This window comes from Polyodon spathula, chromosome 35, assembly GCF_017654505.1.
Source record: "Polyodon spathula isolate WHYD16114869_AA chromosome 35, ASM1765450v1, whole genome shotgun sequence".
NCBI lineage: Eukaryota > Metazoa > Chordata > Actinopteri > Acipenseriformes > Polyodontidae > Polyodon > Polyodon spathula.
This window is the reverse complement of record NC_054568.1, coordinates 2,738,962-2,760,839: the sequence shown is the minus strand read 5'-3', so window position 1 is coordinate 2,760,839 and position 21,878 is coordinate 2,738,962. Positions and strand designations below refer to the sequence as shown.

The following is a 21,878-nucleotide window of genomic DNA, read 5'->3' as shown; positions in this document are numbered from 1 at the left end:
AGCGGTAGAGAATGTAGTTCATAAAATGACGAGCATGCGCAGTGAGTCGTCCTGATAAATGTAGTTTTTAGCGGTAGAGAATGTAGTTCATAAAATGACGAGCATGCGCAGTGAGTCGTCCTGATAAATGTAGTTTTTAGCGCTAGAGAATGTAGTTCATAAAATGACGAGCATGCGCAGTGAGTCGTCCTGATAAATGTAGTTTTTAGCGCTAGAGAATGTAGTTCATAAAATGACGAGCATGCGCAGTGAGTCGTCCTGATAAATGTAGTTTTTAGCGGTAGAGAATGTAGTTCATAAAATGACGAGCATGCGCAGTGAGTCGTCCTGATAAATGTAGTTTTTAGCGCTAGAGAATGTAGTTCATAAAATGACGAGCATGCGCAGTGAGTCGTCCTGATAAATGTAGTTTTTAGCGGTAGAGAATGTAGTTCATAAAATGACGAGCATGCGCAGTGAGTCGTCCTGATAAATGTAGTTTTTAGCGCTAGAGAATGTAGTTCATAAAATGACGAGCATGCGCAGTGAGTCGTCCTGATAAATGTAGTTTTTAGCGCTAGAGAATGTAGTTCATAAAATGACGAGCATGCGCAGTGAGTCGTCCTGATAAATGTAGTTTTTAGCGGTAGAGAATGTAGTTCATAAAATGACGAGCATGCGCAGTGAGTCGTCCTGATAAATGTAGTTTTTAGCGCTAGAGAATGTAGTTCATAAAATGACGAGCATGCGCAGTGAGTCGTCCTGATAAATGTAGTTTTTAGCGGTAGAGAATGTAGTTCATAAAATGACGAGCATGCGCAGTGAGTCGTCCTGATAAATGTAGTTTTTAGCGCTAGAGAATGTAGTTCATAAAATGACGAGCATGCGCAGTGAGTCGTCCTGATAAATGTAGTTTTTAGCGCTAGAGAATGTAGTTCATAAAATGACGAGCATGCGCAGTGAGTCGTCCTGATAAATGTAGTTTTTAGCGGTAGAGAATGTAGTTCATAAAATGACGAGCATGCGCAGTGAGTCGTCCTGATAAATGTAGTTTTTAGCGGTAGAGAATGTAGTTCATAAAATGACGAGCATGCGCAGTGAGTCGTCCTGATAAATGTAGTTTTTAGCGCTAGAGAATGTAGTTCATAAAATGACGAGCATGCGCAGTGAGTCGTCCTGATAAATGTAGTTTTTAGCGCTAGAGAATGTAGTTCATAAAATGACGAGCATGCGCAGTGAGTCGTCCTGATAAATGTAGTTTTTAGCGCTAGAGAATGTAGTTCATAAAATACGAGCACGAGCATGCGCAGTGAGTCGTCCTGATAAATGTAGTTTTTAGCGCTAGAGAATGTAGTTCATAAAATGACGAGCATGCGCAGTGAGTCGTCCTGATAAATGTAGTTTTTACCGCTAGAGAATGTAGTTCATAAAATGACGAGCATGCGCAGTGAGTCGTCCTGATAAATGTAGTTTTTAGCGCTAGAGAATGTAGTTCATAAAATGACGAGCATGCGCAGTGAGTCGTCCTGATAAATGTAGTTTTTAGCGCTAGAGAATGTAGTTCATAAAATGACGAGCATGCGCAGTGAGTCGTCCTGATAAATGTAGTTTTTAGCGCTAGAGAATGTAGTTCATAAAATGACGAGCATGCGCAGTGAGTCGTCCTGATAAATGTAGTTTTTAGCGCTAGAGAATGTAGTTCATAAAATGACGAGCATGCGCAGTGAGTCGTCCTGATAAATGTAGTTTTTAGCGCTAGAGAATGTAGTTCATAAAATGACGAGCATGCGCAGTGAGTCGTCCTGATAAATGTAGTTTTTAGCGGTAGAGAATGTAGTTCATAAAATGACGAGCATGCGCAGTGAGTCGTCCTGATAAATGTAGTTTTTAGCGGTAGAGAATGTAGTTCATAAAATGACGAGCATGCGCAGTGAGTCGTCCTGATAAATGTAGTTTTTAGCGCTAGAGAATGTAGTTCATAAAATGACGAGCATGCGCAGTGAGTCGTCCTGATAAATGTAGTTTTTAGCGCTAGAGAATGTAGTTCATAAAATGACGAGCATGCGCAGTGAGTCGTCCTGATAAATGTAGTTTTTAGCGCTAGAGAATGTAGTTCATAAAATGACGAGCATGCGCAGTGAGTCGTCCTGATAAATGTAGTTTTTAGCGCTAGAGAATGTAGTTCATAAAATGACGAGCATGCGCAGTGAGTCGTCCTGATAAATGTAGTTTTTAGCGCTAGAGAATGTAGTTCATAAAATGACGAGCATGCGCAGTGAGTCGTCCTGATAAATGTAGTTTTTAGCGGTAGAGAATGTAGTTCATAAAATGACGAGCATGCGCAGTGAGTCGTCCTGATAAATGTAGTTTTTAGCGGTAGAGAATGTAGTTCATAAAATGACGAGCATGCGCAGTGAGTCGTCCTGATAAATGTAGTTTTTAGCGGTAGAGAATGTAGTTCATAAAATGACGAGCATGCGCAGTGAGTCGTCCTGATAAATGTAGTTTTTAGCGCTAGAGAATGTAGTTCATAAAATGACGAGCATGCGCAGTGAGTCGTCCTGATAAATGTAGTTTTTAGCGGTAGAGAATGTAGTTCATAAAATGACGAGCATGCGCAGTGAGTCGTCCTGATAAATGTAGTTTTTAGCGCTAGAGAATGTAGTTCATAAAATGACGAGCATACGCAGTGAGTCGTCCTGATAAATGTAGTTTTTAGCGGTAGAGAATGTAGTTCATAAAATGACGAGCATGCGCAGTGAGTCGTCCTGATAAATGTAGTTTTTAACGGCTAGAGAATGTAGTTCATAAAATGACGAGCATGCGCAGTGAGTCGTCCTGATAAATGTAGTTTTTAGCGCTAGAGAATGTAGTTCATAAAATGACGAGCATGCGCAGTGAGTCGTCCTGATAAATGTAGTTTTTAGCGCTAGAGAATGTAGTTCATAAAATGACGAGCATGCGCAGTGAGTCGTCCTGATAAATGTAGTTTTTAGCGCTAGAGAATGTAGTTCATAAAATGACGAGCATGCGCAGTGAGTCGTCCTGATAAATGTAGTTTTTAGCGCTAGAGAATGTAGTTCATAAAATGACGAGCATGCGCAGTGAGTCGTCCTGATAAATGTAGTTTTTAGCGGTAGAGAATGTAGTTCATAAAATGACGAGCATGCGCAGTGAGTCGTCCTGATAAATGTAGTTTTTAGCGGTAGAGAATGTAGTTCATAAAATGACGAGCATGCGCAGTGAGTCGTCCTGATAAATGTAGTTTTTAGCGCTAGAGAATGTAGTTCATAAAATGACGAGCATGCGCAGTGAGTCGTCCTGATAAATGTAGTTTTTAGCGGTAGAGAATGTAGTTCATAAAATGACGAGCATGCGCAGTGAGTCGTCCTGATAAATGTAGTTTTTAGCGCTAGAGAATGTAGTTCATAAAATGACGAGCATGCGCAGTGAGTCGTCCTGATAAATGTAGTTTTTAGCGCTAGAGAATGTAGTTCATAAAATGACGAGCATGCGCAGTGAGTCGTCCTGATAAATGTAGTTTTTAGCGCTAGAGAATGTAGTTCATAAAATGACGAGCATGCGCAGTGAGTCGTCCTGATAAATGTAGTTTTTAGCGCTAGAGAATGTAGTTCATAAAATGACGAGCATGCGCAGTGAGTCGTCCTGATAAATGTAGTTTTTAGCGCTAGAGAATGTAGTTCATAAAATGACGAGCATGCGCAGTGAGTCGTCCTGATAAATGTAGTTTTTAGCGCTAGAGAATGTAGTTCATAAAATGACGAGCATGCGCAGTGAGTCGTCCTGATAAATGTAGTTTTTAGCGGTAGAGAATGTAGTTCATAAAATGACGAGCATGCGCAGTGAGTCGTCCTGATAAATGTAGTTTTTAGCGCTAGAGAATGTAGTTCATAAAATGACGAGCATGCGCAGTGAGTCGTCCTGATAAATGTAGTTTTTAGCGCTAGAGAATGTAGTTCATAAAATGACGAGCATGCGCAGTGAGTCGTCCTGATAAATGTAGTTTTTAGCGCTAGAGAATGTAGTTCATAAAATGACGAGCATGCGCAGTGAGTCGTCCTGATAAATGTAGTTTTTAGCGCTAGAGAATGTAGTTCATAAAATGACGAGCATGCGCAGTGAGTCGTCCTGATAAATGTAGTTTTTAGCGGTAGAGAATGTAGTTCATAAAATGACGAGCATGCGCAGTGAGTCGTCCTGATAAATGTAGTTTTTAGCGCTAGAGAATGTAGTTCATAAAATGACGAGCATGCGCAGTGAGTCGTCCTGATAAATGTAGTTTTTAGCGCTAGAGAATGTAGTTCATAAAATGACGAGCATGCGCAGTGAGTCGTCCTGATAAATGTAGTTTTTAGCGCTAGAGAATGTAGTTCATAAAATGACGAGCATGCGCAGTGAGTCGTCCTGATAAATGTAGTTTTTAGCGCTAGAGAATGTAGTTCATAAAATGACGAGCATGCGCAGTGAGTCGTCCTGATAAATGTAGTTTTTAGCGGTAGAGAATGTAGTTCATAAAATGACGAGCATGCGCAGTGAGTCGTCCTGATAAATGTAGTTTTTAGCGCTAGAGAATGTAGTTCATAAAATGACGAGCATGCGCAGTGAGTCGTCCTGATAAATGTAGTTTTTAGCGGTAGAGAATGTAGTTCATAAAATGACGAGCATGCGCAGTGAGTCGTCCTGATAAATGTAGTTTTTAGCGGTAGAGAATGTAGTTCATAAAATGACGAGCATGCGCAGTGAGTCGTCCTGATAAATGTAGTTTTTAGCGGTAGAGAATGTAGTTCATAAAATGACGAGCATGCGCAGTGAGTCGTCCTGATAAATGTAGTTTTTAGCGCTAGAGAATGTAGTTCATAAAATGACGAGCATGCGCAGTGAGTCGTCCTGATAAATGTAGTTTTTAGCGCTAGAGAATGTAGTTCATAAAATGACGAGCATGCGCAGTGAGTCGTCCTGATAAATGTAGTTTTTAGCGCTAGAGAATGTAGTTCATAAAATGACGAGCATGCGCAGTGAGTCGTCCTGATAAATGTAGTTTTTAGCGCTAGAGAATGTAGTTCATAAAATGACGAGCATGCGCAGTGAGTCGTCCTGATAAATGTAGTTTTTAGCGCTAGAGAATGTAGTTCATAAAATGACGAGCATGCGCAGTGAGTCGTCCTGATAAATGTAGTTTTTAGCGCTAGAGAATGTAGTTCATAAAATGACGAGCATGCGCAGTGAGTCGTCCTGATAAATGTAGTTTTTAGCGCTAGAGAATGTAGTTCATAAAATGACGAGCATGCGCAGTGAGTCGTCCTGATAAATGTAGTTTTTAGCGCTAGAGAATGTAGTTCATAAAATGACGAGCATGCGCAGTGAGTCGTCCTGATAAATGTAGTTTTTAGCGCTAGAGAATGTAGTTCATAAAATGACGAGCATGCGCAGTGAGTCGTCCTGATGTAGTTTCGTCCTGATAAAATGTAGTTTTTAAATGTAGTTTTTAGCGCTAGAGAATGTAGTTCATAAAATGACGAGCATGCGCAGTGAGTCGTCCTGATAAATGTAGTTTTTAGCGCTAGAGAATGTAGTTCATAAAATGACGAGCATGCGCAGTGAGTCGTCCTGATAAATGTAGTTTTTAGCGCTAGAGAATGTAGTTCATAAAATGACGAGCATGCGCAGTGAGTCGTCCTGATAAATGTAGTTTTTAGCGCTAGAGAATGTAGTTCATAAAATGACGAGCATGCGCAGTGAGTCGTCCTGATAAATGTAGTTTTTAGCGCTAGAGAATGTAGTTCATAAAATGACGAGCATGCGCAGTGAGTCGTCCTGATAAATGTAGTTTTTAGCGCTAGAGAATGTAGTTCATAAAATGACGAGCATGCGCAGTGAGTCGTCCTGATAAATGTAGTTTTTAGCGCTAGAGAATGTAGTTCATAAAATGACGAGCATGCGCAGTGAGTCGTCCTGAAAAATGTAGTTTTTAGCGGTAGAGAATGTAGTTCATAAAATGACGAGCATGCGCAGTGAGTCGTCCTGATAAATGTAGTTTTTAGCGCTAGAGAATGTAGTTCATAAAATGACGAGCATGCGCAGTGAGTCGTCCTGATAAATGTAGTTTTTAGCGCTAGAGAATGTAGTTCATAAAATGACGAGCATGCGCAGTGAGTCGTCCTGATAAATGTAGTTTTTAGCGCTAGAGAATGTAGTTCATAAAATGACGAGCATGCGCAGTGAGTCGTCCTGATAAATGTAGTTTTTAACGCTAGAGAATGTAGTTCATAAAATGACGAGCATGCGCAGTGAGTCGTCCTGATAAATGTAGTTTTTAGCGCTAGAGAATGTAGTTCATAAAATGACGAGCATGCGCAGTGAGTCGTCCTGATAAATGTAGTTTTTAGTTTGTAGAGAATGTAGTTCATAAAATGACGAGCATGCGCAGTGAGTCGTCCTTTAAATGTAGTTTTTAGCGCTAGAGAATGTAGTTCATAAAATGACGAGCATGCGCAGCCAGTCAACCACATAGAAATGTAGTTTTTAGGGCTAGAGAATGTAGTTCATAAAATGTAGCGATTCCAGTGCGCAGTGAGTCGTCCTGATAAATGTAGTTTTTAACAAGAGAATGTAGTTCATAAAATGACTGCTTTAAGCGTATGAGTCAAAATTGACCATGTAGTTTTTAGGCTCTCAATGTAGTTCATAAAATGACGAGCATGCGCAGTGAGTCGTCCTGAAAAATGTAGTTTTTAGACTAGAAATGTAATACATGCAGATAATCACGAGCATTCCCAGTGTTTCCCTGATAAATGTAGTTTTTAGCGCTTTGTGGACCTTTTGCTTCCGATGCTGTACCTATCCTTAGAGAATGTATTTCACTGTAAATGCTATACTTGAAAATGTCAATTTTGTCGTGTTTTTTCAGCCAAAACCACATAGAAACTCAATTGAAGGGAATGGTATTAGACCTACAGTCTGTAGCTGATTCCAGTGTTTCTGGAAGGATTCCTGCAAAAATTAATTTATAACAAGAAAAAAGACACGAACACTGCTTTAAGCGTATTTAGCAAAATTGACCATCTATGTCAGTTCTCAAGCAGGCTGTGAATGTGGTAGGAGGCTGAAAATTGGTAAAGACTAACTGTAATACATGCAGATAATCACTGCAGAAGTACAAGTTTGTGGACCTTTTGCTTCCGATGCTGTACCTATCCTTATGTGGCACATTTCACTGTATTGTGCTATACTTGAAAATGTCAATTTTGAAGTGTTTTTTCAGCCATGCAACCACATAGAAACTCCATTTGAAGGGCTGTGGTATTAGACCTACAGTCTGTAGCTGATTCCAGTGTTTCTGGAAGGATTCCTGCAAAAATTGATTTATAACAAGAAAAAAGACACGAACACTGCTTTAAGCGTATTGAGCAAAATTGACCATCTATGTCAGGCTCTCAAGCAGGCTGTGAATGTGGTAGGAGGCTGAAAATTGGTAAAGACTAACTGTAATACATGCAGATAATCACTGCAGAAGTACAAGTTTGTGGACCTTTTGCTTCCGATGCTGTACCTATCCTTAGGTGTCACATTTCACTGTATTGTGCTATACTTGAAAATGTCAATTTTGAAGTGTTTTTTCAGCCATGCAACCACATAGAAACTCCATTTGAAGGGCTGTGGTATTAGACCTACAGTCTGTAGCTGATTCCAGTGTTTCTGGAAGGATTCCTGCAAAAATTGATTTATAACAGGAAAAAAGACACAAACACTGCTTTAAGCATAATGAGCAAAATTGACCATCTATGTTAGGCTCTCAAGCAGGCTGTGAATGTGGTTGGAGGCTGAAAATTGGTCAAGACTAACTGCAATACATGAAGATAATCACTGCAGACGTACAAGTTTGTGGACCTTTTGCTTCCGATGCTGTACCTATCCTTATATGGCACATTTCACTGTATTGTGCTATACTTGAACATGTCAATTTTGAAGTGTTTTTTCAGCCAAGCAACCACATAGAAACTCCATTTGAAGGGCTGTGGTATTAGACCTACAGTCTGTAGCTGATTCCAGTGTTTCTGGAAGGATTCCTGCAAAAATTGATTTATAACAAGAAAAAAGACACGAACACTGCTTTAAGCATATTGAGCAAAATTGACCATCTATGTCAGGCTCTCAAGCAGGCTGTGAATGTGGTAGGAGGCTGAAAATTGGTACAGACTAACTGCAATACATGAAGATAATCACTGCAGAAGTACAAGTTTGTGGACCTTTTGCTTCCGATGCTGTACCTATCCTTAGGTGTCACATTTCACTGTATTGTGCTATACTTGAAAATGTCAATTTTGAAGTGTTTTTTCAGCCATGCAACCACATAGAAACTCCATTTGAAGGGCTGTGGTATTAGACCTACAGTCTGTAGCTGATTCCAGTGTTTCTGGAAGGATTCCTGCAAAAATTGATTTATAACAAGAAAAAAGACACGAACACTGCTTTAAGCGTATTGAGCAAAATTGACCATCTATGTCAGGCTCTCAAGCAGGCTGTGAATGTGGTAGGAGGCTGAAAATTGGTAAAGACTAACTGTAATACATGCAGATAATCACTGCAGAAGTACAAGTTTGTGGACCTTTTGCTTCCGATGCTGTACCTATCCTTAGGTGTCACATTTCACTGTATTGTGCTATACTTGAACATGTCAATTTTGAAGTGTTTTTTCAGCCAAGCAACCACATCAATTTTTGAAGTGTTTTTTCAGCCAAGCAACCACATAGAAACTCCATTTGAAGGGCTGTGGTATTAGACCTACAGTCTGTAGCTGATTCCAGTGTTTCTGGAAGGATTCCTGCAAAAATTGATTTATAACAAGAAAAAAGACACGAACACTGCTTTAAGCGTATTGAGCAAAATTGACCATCTATGTCAGGCTCTCAAGCAGGCTGTGAATGTGGTTGGAGGCTGAAAATTGGTAAAGACTAAATGTAATACATGCAGATAATCACTGCTGACATACAAGTTTGTGGACCTTTTGCTTCCGTTGCTGTACCTATCCTTAGGTGTCACATTTCACTGTATTGTGCTATACTTGAACATGACAATTTTTAAGTGTTTTTTCAGTCATGCAACCAACTTCTGTGATCATATTGTCCCATGGTCAGCTGTCCAGCTCGCTGCTGTGGTCATGTTTTCCCCTGGTCAGCTGTTCACCTCGCTGCTGCAGAAGTTTGTTTGGGGCCGGGACAATGTTCTCAACAGACTGGTGTTTTTTCTCATTTGTTAAACTTTGAAGAGGACCTGCAGGTTTATCTTGTAGTCTTTACTGCTGTGATGTTAGGCTTTTTTTATTTGAGAGTCTGTGTTGGATAATGTGCTTTTTGTCAGTGAAGTTGCTTTTAAAAAACAAGAAAATATAATGTACACAATCTCAAACTCACTGTTTGACAATTAAAAAAAAGAAAGAAATTTAATTTCTTTACAACAACAGTTCTACCAAATGGCCACACGATGGCAGCATTGGATAAGGAATGCGGAGAGCTACGTTCTGCCCGTCTTCATAAAGTTCACTGCCTGCTCTGCCCGTTGTAACCCGCTCGACGGAGCCGCGCTGAATTAATGAGTTCACCCGGGGCGTGTCTCAGTGTGAAACAGCTGGACCTCATTAAATATGTTGGTCGGTGGAAGAAGGAAGTCAAGCGAGGAGGTGTTTGCATTTGTTTTGCAGATTACGATGGACGGAGCTCTTAAACCAAGTGATTGCACAACCAGTGAAGTTCATTTTAAAAAGCAATTCCAGTTATACTGTCAATATGATTGTTTGGTGTGTTTTAAGAGTGTTTCAGAAATGTCTTTATATTTGAATGGGGGGTCCAGGTTAATCCGAGTCATTTGAAAGGACTGCTGAGCTGTCCAGTTTTAAAAACGAAAGGTTGGTTTCCTATAACCAGCAGTTCTATTAAATGACCACAAGATGGCAGCATGAGAGCATTTCACAAGCGCAGCGGTGCCTGAAATGCGCTCCGAGTTTAGGAATGGAGGAGGAGCGGGCGCTGCGGTTCCTCCACTCCGCGTCCCGGGTGCCGTTTGTTCTGCTTTGATTTCTGTATTTTCTCATTTGATCTCTTCTAAAACTAGAAGCCATTCAAGGGGTGTCTTTTTATTTTATTATTTCTTATGTAGTAATTGGTGATTTTGTATTTGCTATAATGTTGTACTGTTCTGTCCTACGTGTTTTATTTAATTACATTTTGGTAAAATATGACATCAATGAACTTCCTAGTCTTGCATGACACATTCTAACTACTGTATTTCCACCCAGTATTTTAACATAGAATTCAAAATATATATTGCCTTTCTTTACATTTGTTTTTTGTAGAAAAAACATACAGAATTCCATAAAATGACGAGAGAGAGGGAGGAGAGGAGAGAGGGAGAGAGAGAGGAGAGAGAAGGAGAGGAGGAGAGGAGAGGGAGAGAGAGAGGAGAGGAGAGGGAGAGGAGAGGAGGGGAGAGAGGAGATGAGAGGAGAGGAGAGGAGGGGAGAGGGGAGAGGAGAGAGGTGAGGGGAGAGGAGATGGGAGGAGAGGAGAGAAGAGAGGGAGGTGAGGGGAGAGGAGAGGAGAGAGTGGGGGATAGCAAGGAGAAGAGAGGGGGCAGAGAGTGGGGGATAGGAAAGAGGATAGGGAGAGGGGGCAGAGAGTGGGGGATAGAAAGGAGGAGGGAGGGAGAAGAGAAAGAGAAAGGTTTTTGTTAAGTGAATCAGTCCTGGGTTTCAATGTATTCCTGTCCCTACACATCTGCTACACTCAGTGTCAGAGCACTGCCGGGCTGTGCTTCTGTGTTGCTTGGTGACCCAGCCAACGTGACACTGCCCTCTCTGCCCCCGACATGGCATACGAAACAGTTAGAAAGATGTTGTCAGAGCTGGTAGCTGATATCTGCTGTCTGTCTGTCTGTCTGTCTGTGTGTATGTGTGTCTGTCCCTCCTCTCCCTCAGTCTCCCCTGAACAGCATCTGCAGGTCAATCCCACTTTCCATTGTGTCTGATTGCTGTGTATTTGCAGGGGAGTTACTGAGTTAACACAGGAGTGCTTCACATCATTACAGTGTTATTATGCAGAGCTACAATACAATACAATGTGGGAGTCTGTTAGGGTTTGGGGTTGGTATGTGGGTTGTTGTTGGGTTTTGGGTGTGGGTTGGGGCTGTACCATGGTGAGACAATACAGTACACTGAGACACACTGAGATACACACTGAGATAGACACTGAGACACACACTGAGATCTACACTTAGACACACACCCTCACCAGCTCCCTGTGTGTGTGTCTCTCTTTATCCTCCCTCACCAGCTCCCTGTGTGTGTGCCCCTCTTTCCCCCAATTTAGGGGTCTGGATCGCTAGAATAATTTAATCACAAATCACGCAATCAGGCTTCCTAGTATTTACAGAGGTGCACTTGTTTGACACTCCAAGGTGCCTGCTGATTTCTGGAGGGCTCTTGTGCCCACCACTCCTCCCAGCATGGCAGCCAAGGAGCTAAAGGCGAGGGTGACCTTTGTCTAGGAAGTTGCATTCCTGTTTTTGATAAGCCTGCAGTTATGTTGGTAGTTCAATGCTGCTGGTCAGTTGAACAGTGTGGAGTCGACTGACAGTTTCTGAGACCGGTTGTCACTTTTCTAGTCGACGAGGCGACTATTTGGTGTTACCCCCAAAACAGTACCCTTTTCCAAAAACAATCCTTAATATTACATCATGATACACATCTCTAGTAGTGAAAACATTAATTAATATTGGAAAAAACTGGTAAATGTTAGAGTGGAAAGAATTTCTGCAGATAAATTGCTTTATCAAAATGTGGAAATCTTATTATTTAAAGAGTCATGTTTTAAAATGAAAGCACATGTATGGTATAATGTGTTTCTTTCAAAGCTGCACATGTAGTTAACTACAATCATGTTTCCATTGCTCTGAATTGAAAGCTTGACGAAGCAATTGCGACGTCACTGTTGTGATGTCACAATGCTACATGCTGGCCACAGGTAGTATAGGGGTGTGCTACGTAACTGAGCGGCTCAGAACGAGAATTTTTCTGCTCACTCAGATCAGTGATGAAATCTCGTCTGCAGCTCTGAGCTGCTCAGAGGGAGTGGAACTGAACGTGGCGTGCAGTGGGCTCTTTCACTGAGCTCACTTACTTAACGCACCCAGTCACTTCCTGTGTACAATATTTGTTCTATTTCCATTGTGCTGTCATTACTTGCAATGCTGCAGTCTGAAATTGGTCCTGTTGGGCTTTCTGAAACACTGCAGTTGCTTTTACAACAAACATGCAATGATTTTATCAGATACAAAAACAGTTATGAAATTATCTTTTTATTATCACTATTGTTTATAATAAACATATTATTATTTATAATAATCCTACAGCTGTAAAATGATTTTTCTAAAGATCCAAAATATAATCTGCACATATTTTGATTAAAAAAAAAAAAGTTCATGACAGCCTTAAAATATCCCCAGCTCAATGCAATTTATCCTTGTGAGGAAGATCATAATATATTAAATACATCAGAGAAACAGAAAAATACAAGCTCTGTTATGAACTCAGTAACCAAGGCTTTTTAAGTTTTTTTTTTCTTAGCTGTTTTACACTTCTATTCAAACTGGTCCAAAACGTGCAGTTTTGAATGAAGCACATGATACATCCAACATGCCAAGCAGCCTCTTACTCAAGTTTACTAAGGTAAATATGCACAGTAATATTCTTAACCATGCAGTACTAAAAAAAGGGTCTGTTTAACGTAGCAAAAAACATGTGTTTACAGAGTTAAAAGATATTTAATAACAGTGACTGACAAACACAAACATGTGCTTTATCATTTCAATTTATTGCTGTTGGGAAGACAGTGCTTCAGTTGGAAACACTAAAAAAAAAAAAAAAAAAAAACTCCTTTTTTAAGCCTAATGCAATTGTTTGCTTCTTAACAAATAGCGTGGTGAGAAAGATTATGTAGATATGTATTTCAATTCAAGTTTGTCTTGCAGAAACTGTGTCTCTCATAAAGACAATCACTGCTTTCCTCGCAAGCAGTAATCAGGGTAGAGCGCCACTGGCAATCCGTCTCCTAGCAACCTTAGTGCGATTCAAGATTCCATAATTCATCCTTAAAGCTACTGAGTTGGCTAAGAATACTGAAGCACATTTTTCCAAAGATTTACCATCAAAATGCAGCTGAACAGTTCCTGTCAATATTTGTTCTATTGTGTATTGCACCCCCCACGTTTGTCAAAGAATTTCCACTTTATTTTTTTGGGTTATGAATGAACCATAGTTCCTTGAAAAGTTATCTCAGTGGCAGTGGCTTTCACTGTTCAAAATAGTGTTTAAAATCAATCTTTCCTTGGCCTTGACCATAGTTTGGCACTGTCTGTCTTGGGAATTCCAGGAGCTGTATCCTACAAGGTATCTTTCTATTAGCACAACCCTATTTAAATAATAAATCCTGTGCACATTTTGAAGAGTGAATATATTAAAAAGAGCCAATACCTTCTAATTGCATTTGATCTATATCATTGCAATAGTGGTTCAGGACACTGCATTCAGAAAGACAGGAGGACAAGATGGCTTTGACTCTCACTGATGTGGACGGCAACTCTACATGAAAGGAAGGTCGTTACCTCTGAACACAGGTGGGCTCAAAGCTCCTGAAATCAGACTCCTTTACCCAACAGACTCCAATGGCAATGCAGGGCACCACAACTGTAATGGTTCTGTATTACAGGCAGCACTAGGGCAGGTGGAAGTGTATATCACTGGTGGCATGATACAGTGGTAATATTTCCATATGCAATCCACTGTAGTACAACGTTACCCTATCAGTACTTCTGAGCTACCGTAGCAGGACCTCTGTGCAAGAAAAATAAATGAAAGCTATTTTCTCTTAATGGAAACCAAGAGAGAGGGGGAGACAATTGCACTGGCTTCAGTCAGACACTTCACCTCATGGATCTGCAACGGCAGCCTGGTCAATCCTCACCAGTTGTGGCCAGTTTGTTATTCATGATAGTCACTGCTGGAGAAGCCATTGTGCATCGACTACAGTTCTTCAAAACGACAGCCTTGTGGTTGTAGAGTGTTTGAATTCTTGGCAGTTATCCGTCAATCCTTTTCTAATCTTAAGGGTTATCTACCCATTGGTTGCCTGGCTATGTTGTTAATACTAAATCATTGGTTTCCTTTAAGACTTGTCAAAGCTTTGAGATCAGCCAGCAGCTATGATGGCCAGATGGGTCTCTTCTCGCTCGTATATTTTCTTATGTCTTAACTGTGCTACTCTGGGCTATCTTGGCAGACATTTTGTCACCTTCATGGACTTTCCCAGAAGTCATTGACTCTTATCTCTCAATCCTTGTCTTTAAGCTTATCTATCCATGCTAGTCCCTTACAGTTGGCTGTTCATGACAGCCAAGGCCTTTGAACAAGCCACTGTGGAGGCCGTTACTGTTTCCATGGCAGGTTTTCTTTCACCTTCCTGAACTTTTAAAACAACCTTGGATTTTTCACATATCTTCAGGCTTATCTATCCACACTGGTCTCAGCCAGCCGGTTATTCATGATTGCTAGGGCCCCAATACCCCCGGAGAAGCCATTGTGCCGTGCATAACTTTGCCGGGGGCCACCGTTGGCCGTCTCGTACAGCTGCTTCTGCATGATCGCCAGGGAGACCTTATTGGATGCTAGAAAGTCCTTGGCGGATATCATCTCTCCAGACATGCGGCGACCGTCTGCCTCGCTGTCGTAGACGGTATCCACGGAGACGTCATTCCGCCGGCTCTTAATGTGCTCTGGATTCACCGCATTGCGGTGCCACAGGCGCTTCCGTGTACAGCGACAGCAACAGCGGCAGTCCAGCTTTTTTAGGATCCAGTTCAGGGTTTGCTTGATGACAATGGAAATCACATTAAAGAGGGAGTAGATGCAACAGACACCCATCAGGATGAACAGGCAGTTGCCGAAGCGGTAGGCTTCCTGATTCATATAGTACTCCTTCTGCCCGCTGACTAGGTCCCCAAAGCCAATGGTGCTGAATGCTACGAAGCAGAAGTAGAGCGATTCGAAGTAGCCCCATTCCTCCATGGCAGTGTACATGGCAGAGGCACAGCAGGCAATCAGCAAGGCAGCCACCCCCAGAATCAGCATGACGTAGTAGACCGAGGGCTTCCAGCTCTCCAGACTGTCCGACTCCCCCCCTGACGTGCCTGAGCCACGCACGTGGTCCGAGGGCATGAGGATCCCTGTGCGTCTCAGCTGCCTCTCGTGGAACCATCTCATGATGTAGGCCAGCATGGTGATGATGCGCTCTAGGAAGAGGTTGAAGAAGAGGATGGTGGCCGCACAGCCGATCAGCCCGTAGAAGATCAGGAAGATCTTTCCCCCAATGGTGGCCGGAGTTGTCATGCCGAAACCTGGAAAGACAAACAACGGAATCGTTAGGAGAAAAGCAGAGAGGGGATTTGTGTTCACTGAGATTTTTAACTCCTATAGAACAGACTTCTACAGCCATTGCCCAAAAGTTTAGCATCACTTGGAATTTTAGGATTGAGACATCATTTAAAACAAAAATACATAAATGTAATTTTGATCTTTTATTTAGCCTTATATAACCAAAGAAACTGCAAAACAATAGTACAAAGGTCTACCAGAAGCCATAATAGTATTACAGTATTTGGCCCTAGCTGTATAGATCTACAGTACCGTCATAAATTATGGCAACAGCAAATGATTTAAGCAAGACTAGGGGTGGGGATTGTATTGCCCCCTTTTTCTCACTCAGACCCCTTACTTACTAAATATCTTAGTATCCCTGAATAGATAATCATTTCCTCTTTAAAATATGCTTAACATTTTAAATGAACAAGACATCTCACAAGTAGAATGGTCCCCCCCGAAATGATCTCCTTTTTCTAGGAAAGCAGTACAAACTGGAGATGGGGAGTTTGTGGCCACTCAGGCTACCAATATATTGATAGCCCTATATAGATCATTATTTCCAATATAGTTAGTATGTAAGGGGTCTGAAAATGTGCAACACAATCCCCACCCCTAGTCTTGCTGTAAATCATTTGTTGATGTCATAATTTGTGCCGGTAAAGCTTGATTTAATCCAGATGTAGCAGGCTGGGTACAAACAGAGAACCTTGCGATTTCCCCAAAAAGATACCTCCTTTTTTTTGAGCCCATATCCCATCACACACAGTAACAACACTGTAGCGCACAACATGCTACAGTGCTAGCTCTTCCTCCCCAAAGACCTTGTTGAAGAGCTGGAGACCGAACCAGTCCTGGCACCACTAGAATTATTTGTTTATTTAGCAAACGCCATTATCCAAGGAGATTTACAGAGCCTAGGGTGTGTGAGCACATTACAACAACCTCAGACCAGAAAACTGTGCACAGGGAGGTTAAGTGACCTGCTCAGGGTCACACAATGAGTCAGTGAGTGAGCCAGGGGACCGGGAACTAGGGACCTCCAGCCTACAAGCCCCTTTCTTTAACCACTGAATGACACAGTCTCCTGTAACAGTGAGAAGTGGTTTGTGAATCAGTGACCACATTCAATGAGCATCTTAACCACTGCATCCTGGATCCATGTAGAGCATGTAATCTGCTCTGACACCATCTTTGAAAATCAGACCCACATCAAAGCTGATTCATACTTCAGCTTTTTGATCTTGACTGGCTACAGTTAAGAATAATTAGAAACAAGACCAGCACCAGGATAGTTCTGATTTTGTGATGACGTGGCAATCGGTCCCTTGTGCCTGTCTCTGTTCTTCAAAAGATGCAGGATTACAATAACTTAAACTGGTGAAACTGCAGCCATATGGTCACCCTGGTTGGACTACAATAGCAGAAATGCATCTGGAAGACTTTGCAATTAGGTGCACAACACAGTAACACACCAGAGCAGATTCTGCAGTATAGGCTACATTAGAAAAATAACATATGGCTAGCTATAAAAGCCAACTGCACTGAAAAGGCAACATTTATGACATGTGATAAAGGAGATGTGCTGATCAACATTGTTAATTTATATTAAAAATGTCTGAATTACATTTAACTGTATTATGTTTGCTTGTGTTTGATCATTAGGATAGTGCTAAAGATAATATCGCAGGATATGAAGTGTTTGCCTAGATCTGATAAAACAGTAAAAACAGTTTTTTGCCATTCTGCACTGGCCAGATGCACTAATTCCCACAATGCACCTCTTTGGTAACAGAAGATATTTCAGGGGCGTTTAACAGAAAGGATTAATATCTATTATATATAATCTATCAAAACATAATATACATTAATCACTCTGTGGCAGGCTGGCGAGTGGATAGAGGCCCAGAGACAGACTGCAGTTCAAAAAAATAACTATTTTATTATAAATAAACACAAAATGAAAGGGCACAAGGGCCAAAACAAAGCAATTTAAACACAAAAAAGATAAAAAGCAAAACTTACAAAAATAACAGTTTCCAGGCTGGGCAATGCCTTCACTAGATTCAAACTTTCTAAACAACCCAAAAACCCCCAACCTGCTTCCTCAGCTCCCTCTCCCCAAATGAGAAGCAGAGGCCTCCTTTTATATCAGGTGGCTGGGCGCTGATTGATCGTTAATCAACCTAATCAACTAATCAACCCCAGCCACCTGAACATAATAAACCCAGGCAGGTAGGGGAAGTTAACCCCATCTCTGCCAATTTAAAGGGCAGAGCTTTGCTCTGCCACACACTCCCTTTAAATACTTAACATACAATACTTCTGCAGGCTTTGAAGAACATTGCCACCTAAATATAACAACTTTCCAGTCGTCACTTTCTACTTTTTATTTTTATTGAAAACATGTAACTATACAATCGCTGGGACAAATACTGAAAAATTCAAACCAACACCAAGTTCATATTTGTTCATACTGTAAAACAGAATTGAATTAATCCATGCTGTGGCCCTTCATTAAGTACAGAAGCCCAGATCATGTTCATTTGTTTTAGTTGGCCTGCGCAAGGAGAAGATCAAAATTGAACCTTGACATTTACAGTACATCTCACACACAGAGTCCAGCCACAAACTTAAACGATTCTTTTTGTTCTTGCGTTTTCTAGAAACCAGAATAAAATGTTCACAACACGACACTTTGTTATTATTTTACTTTGGAGTTCACCACTCAGAAATGCTTCAGGGCTTGCACGTGTTGAAAATGCACACTGTTCTAGAAAAATATGCCACTAACATACACCCTCCACTGAGGCTTTCAATTCAATATCGGCATTAGTATGACGATAACATTAAGAACTATGACCTATATCAACAGTATGAACACAATAGTATACAATAAGGAACGACAATGACAAGTTTAATGAGCGTGGAATAAGTGGTATTTAAGACCTGTAATTGTTATTAGGGAAGCAAGTGACTAATTTACAGTATGTGGAATAACTCAAGATACAAGTTTCATCACAATTTAATATTGGGTTTTCCATATATATGTAAAAGTGAAAGTCCTAACGTGTAATTGAACGTTTTGTAGTATGTTTGATGCTTCCATCTGTTCTGTGTGTTTAGGTTCATTGGGTGACCTCAAGATTTACAGAACTGGCTTGCTGATGCATACTGCAATTAGAACCCCTTCCCTTGTAATTATTAAACAACATTGGGAATGTCAAATTACGTTCCGTCACCACATCAATTCACCACAACAGCTCAGGAGAACTGAAGGTGAAATGCTTCACACAGACTCTCCAGCCCTGCCCTCAAAACTCTTTCAGCGAGCTAAATAAACACATAACATAACATAAGTTGTAGTGATAGCGATAATGACATTACAGTGGCTAGTTCCTTGGTAATAATGGAACTCCCTTGTTCAAATTCTCAGGAATTCCATCACTATAGAAATATGTTGTTGAAAGTGAAGCACCCATTACCCATCAGTTTACCATAGTAAACACCTTTTAAAATAACAAGTAATACGTAATAAAGTAATAAAATTAAATCATTTGAGTTTGGAGCCTGCACATGTTCTTCAGAAGATGAGGACAATGCAGGAGCACCTTATAAAAAGAGAAAGGCACTTACCTATGGTGGATACCACTGTCCCCACAAAGTAGAAAGCCCCAGGGAAATCCCAACGTGATCTGAGCGCGTCAACGCGGACCCCGTACACATTGGCCTCCTCGTAGGTCCTGAGAAAGGCCTTCAGGTCCTCCGCGCTGATGCCGTGCGTCTCTGTGAAGTTGCGCAGACGCTGGGTCCACAGTTTCTTTGCCCGCAGCTCTGTCGGGTGCTCGATGGCAGAGAAGACGGCCGCCCCGCACAGCAGGTACAGCAGGATGAGCATCGCCAGAAGGCCGAATCGGGCGTTGTCTTCATTCAGACGCAGGACCGCGCAGCCGCCTTCATCCCCCCTTCTCGCCATGTTCGCCACTGAAGGAGTCTTGCTACAAAGAAAAAATGCTGCTGAACAAAACCGAACAGATTTACATCAACTCTAGTCTGTCGTACTGTAGAAGAACATTTCTAAATTTGATTCATAAACTATTAATTGTATGGCCCAGGTGGTATTGGTGCAGTAGGCTGAGAATAGGTACAAAGAAGCTCAATCTGCTTCAAACAAATGGTTCAAGGGACCATCTAAAAAGAGTCAGGAAAGCACTCTATTCTGGTAATGTTTAGTATATTTACAGTTACAGTTTATTGATTATTGACAAAATTGGTGTTAAAACAGGTTTGGAGATTCTTTCTTTCTTTCTGAGATTGTCGTGTTAGGCAGAGAAATTGTACTGTATCACTTGGATTTACAGGTTGTCCACAAATAAGCATCTCTTCATAAAAAAATTAAACAAGCTGTTTCTTTCATGGAAATAATGTGTACTTCCCTGCGAGACTATCCACACGTCTTTTAAGAAAACTAGTCAAACAACAGACGTCCCTGCTGGTATTTTTAATAGGACTTCGGTCTTACTTCTTCTACAGTTATACTACAAACACAGGCAATGTCCTCAGAAAAGTGCTTACAGACACGGCTGCACTTCTCACATCAAAGTAAGACAGGTTTGTGGAAATCACACTTTCAATCTACAATGCTATTGGCCTTCTATTTGTCTTTAGGAATGGACTGCCAAAGCAACACCAGATCTATTTTAAAGCCACATCAATTCCCATCTGCTTGTATTGTAGCTGGATGAATAAGATACAACAATATTTATAAAAAGGGGACCGCAGCTTGATATCTGCCAGTGTTAAACAGCAGTGACAGAAAGCCCTCAGCTGAGCGTGTGATGTCTCTAGCGTTTTTTGTTAATTTGACATGGAAAGGTCAGTGATGTTCAATAGCTTCTGCAGTGTTAGTAAACTCCAAGAGAAAGAGGCAGAAGACCTCTGTGGATCTCAAACAATAATTTCTCTTTCACAGATACATGCATACAAAAAGGGCAATTTTGAGTCGGCTGAGAGCTCACAAAAACCACACCCCTCCCCAAGGCAAGAAAATTAGACTGTATTCCCAAAAGACATTTTCAGAGCCTTACAATAGAGTAGAGAAGAAAAGCAGCTTGTATGTGGATGATCAGAGGTGGTTTATAGATTTATAGTCATTGGAAAGCAGTTCCCCCAAATCATTAACAAAACACTATTGAGAGTAACACAGATGGACCGAACGAACTCCAGCAAGCTATTAGCAGGAGAAAGAAATAACATTAAAAAAAAGATGAAAACATTTATCCCATTCAGTCCCGCTAGTGGAGCTATTCTTCAGCTTAACTGGTTACCGAGTTGAGTCCTTTAGAAGAGGCCATGTTTCCAGTAATCTTGAGATGTTAACACATTTTCGTTTCACATGTTCTCGTTTTGATAAAAAGAGGAGTTTCTTTTCCCATGTGGAAATGACAATAAAGTTGGAGAGGTATTCCTTTGTGGTGTGCAACAGAAATCTAACTGTTCACTGGGCTTTGAAGACAGTTCGGGCCTCACAGATAGATGCTTGGGCCAGCTTCTGAACCAGGATGTGAAGAGACTATCCAAATCTGCCCCAGATCTTGCAGTACTGTGTTGTTCCATTAGCACCCTGTTCCTAGCACTGCAAACTAGAATCCGCTGAACAGACACAGATATTTTTGGTAAGCTAGGCTCATCATCCCTGGGTCCTTCACGTTGAGATCACCTACAAACAAGAGTCATACCATTAATACCATTGACGGTTTCCATAGAAATCAAAAGCACAAGTGTGTGCTTACATCGGCAATCCTCCACAGTACAACTTGACAGTAATTAACCTTGATGCAGCTAATCTTGGAGATTATCATGCTTACATGACTGTGAATACAATTTTGTATCACCCGAGCATCTGTCTACACGAGGAGTGGGTAAAGCATGCATGCACTATGTTTTTGAGAACTGTTCCGTGAAGGCAAATGTGTTCATTTTTTGTTTGCTTGAACCTTTTTATTTTGGCCACTGGGCTTAGTTTATTTGTTCCTGTTTTGTTTGTTTTTAATAAATGTGTGCTTTGCACTTTCAAACTGCAACTTTTGTCTCTGGGCCTGCTTCCCTGCTGCTGATCAACCTTGAACGCAATGCTACACTGCTACACATGAATGTTATACGTTGCTCCTGTCTCACAAAGCCTGACAAAGAGGGGTTTTTTTTATTTTATTTTATTAGGCCACTATAAAAACGACCACTAAGGGTGTGCATCTGTAATTGCATCCCTCCAGAAACAGTTGCTGGTAACTTCATTGTTTCTTAAACCCCTTAAAACAACATTTGTGTTTGATAAAAGTTGACAAGTATCACATCATTTTGGCCTGCTTGGTTTTTGTGCGATCCTCTGGGGACTTGGTACTGTCTTGTCATGTTG

The 21,878-nt window shown here is 41.1% G+C and overlaps 1 protein-coding gene across 1 annotated transcript; it reads right to left on the bottom strand.

The window, feature by feature from the left end:
• Positions 1 to 14,551: 14,551 nt before the first annotated feature.
• Positions 14,552 to 19,439, bottom strand: LOC121303755 (potassium channel subfamily K member 13-like). The gene is made up of 2 exons (XM_041234529.1): positions 19,100 to 19,439; positions 14,552 to 15,441 (listed from the first exon to the last, which is right to left on the bottom strand). The coding sequence occupies exons 1-2, from the start codon at positions 19,437 to 19,439 to the stop codon at positions 14,552 to 14,554; spliced, it is 1,230 nt and encodes a 409-aa protein (XP_041090463.1).
• Between the last annotated feature and the right edge of the window lie 2,439 nt (positions 19,440 to 21,878).

Excerpts from the sequence above, each read along its gene's own strand:
- LOC121303755 (XM_041234529.1), bottom strand. The coding sequence starts at position 19,439 with ATGGCGAGAAGGGGGGATGAAGGCGGCTGCGCGGTCCTGCGTCTGAAT. Across the intron at positions 15,442-19,099 it reads GACAGTGGTATCCACCATAG|GTTTCGGCATGACAACTCCG; the intron begins GTAAGTGCCTTT and ends TTGTCTTTCCAG.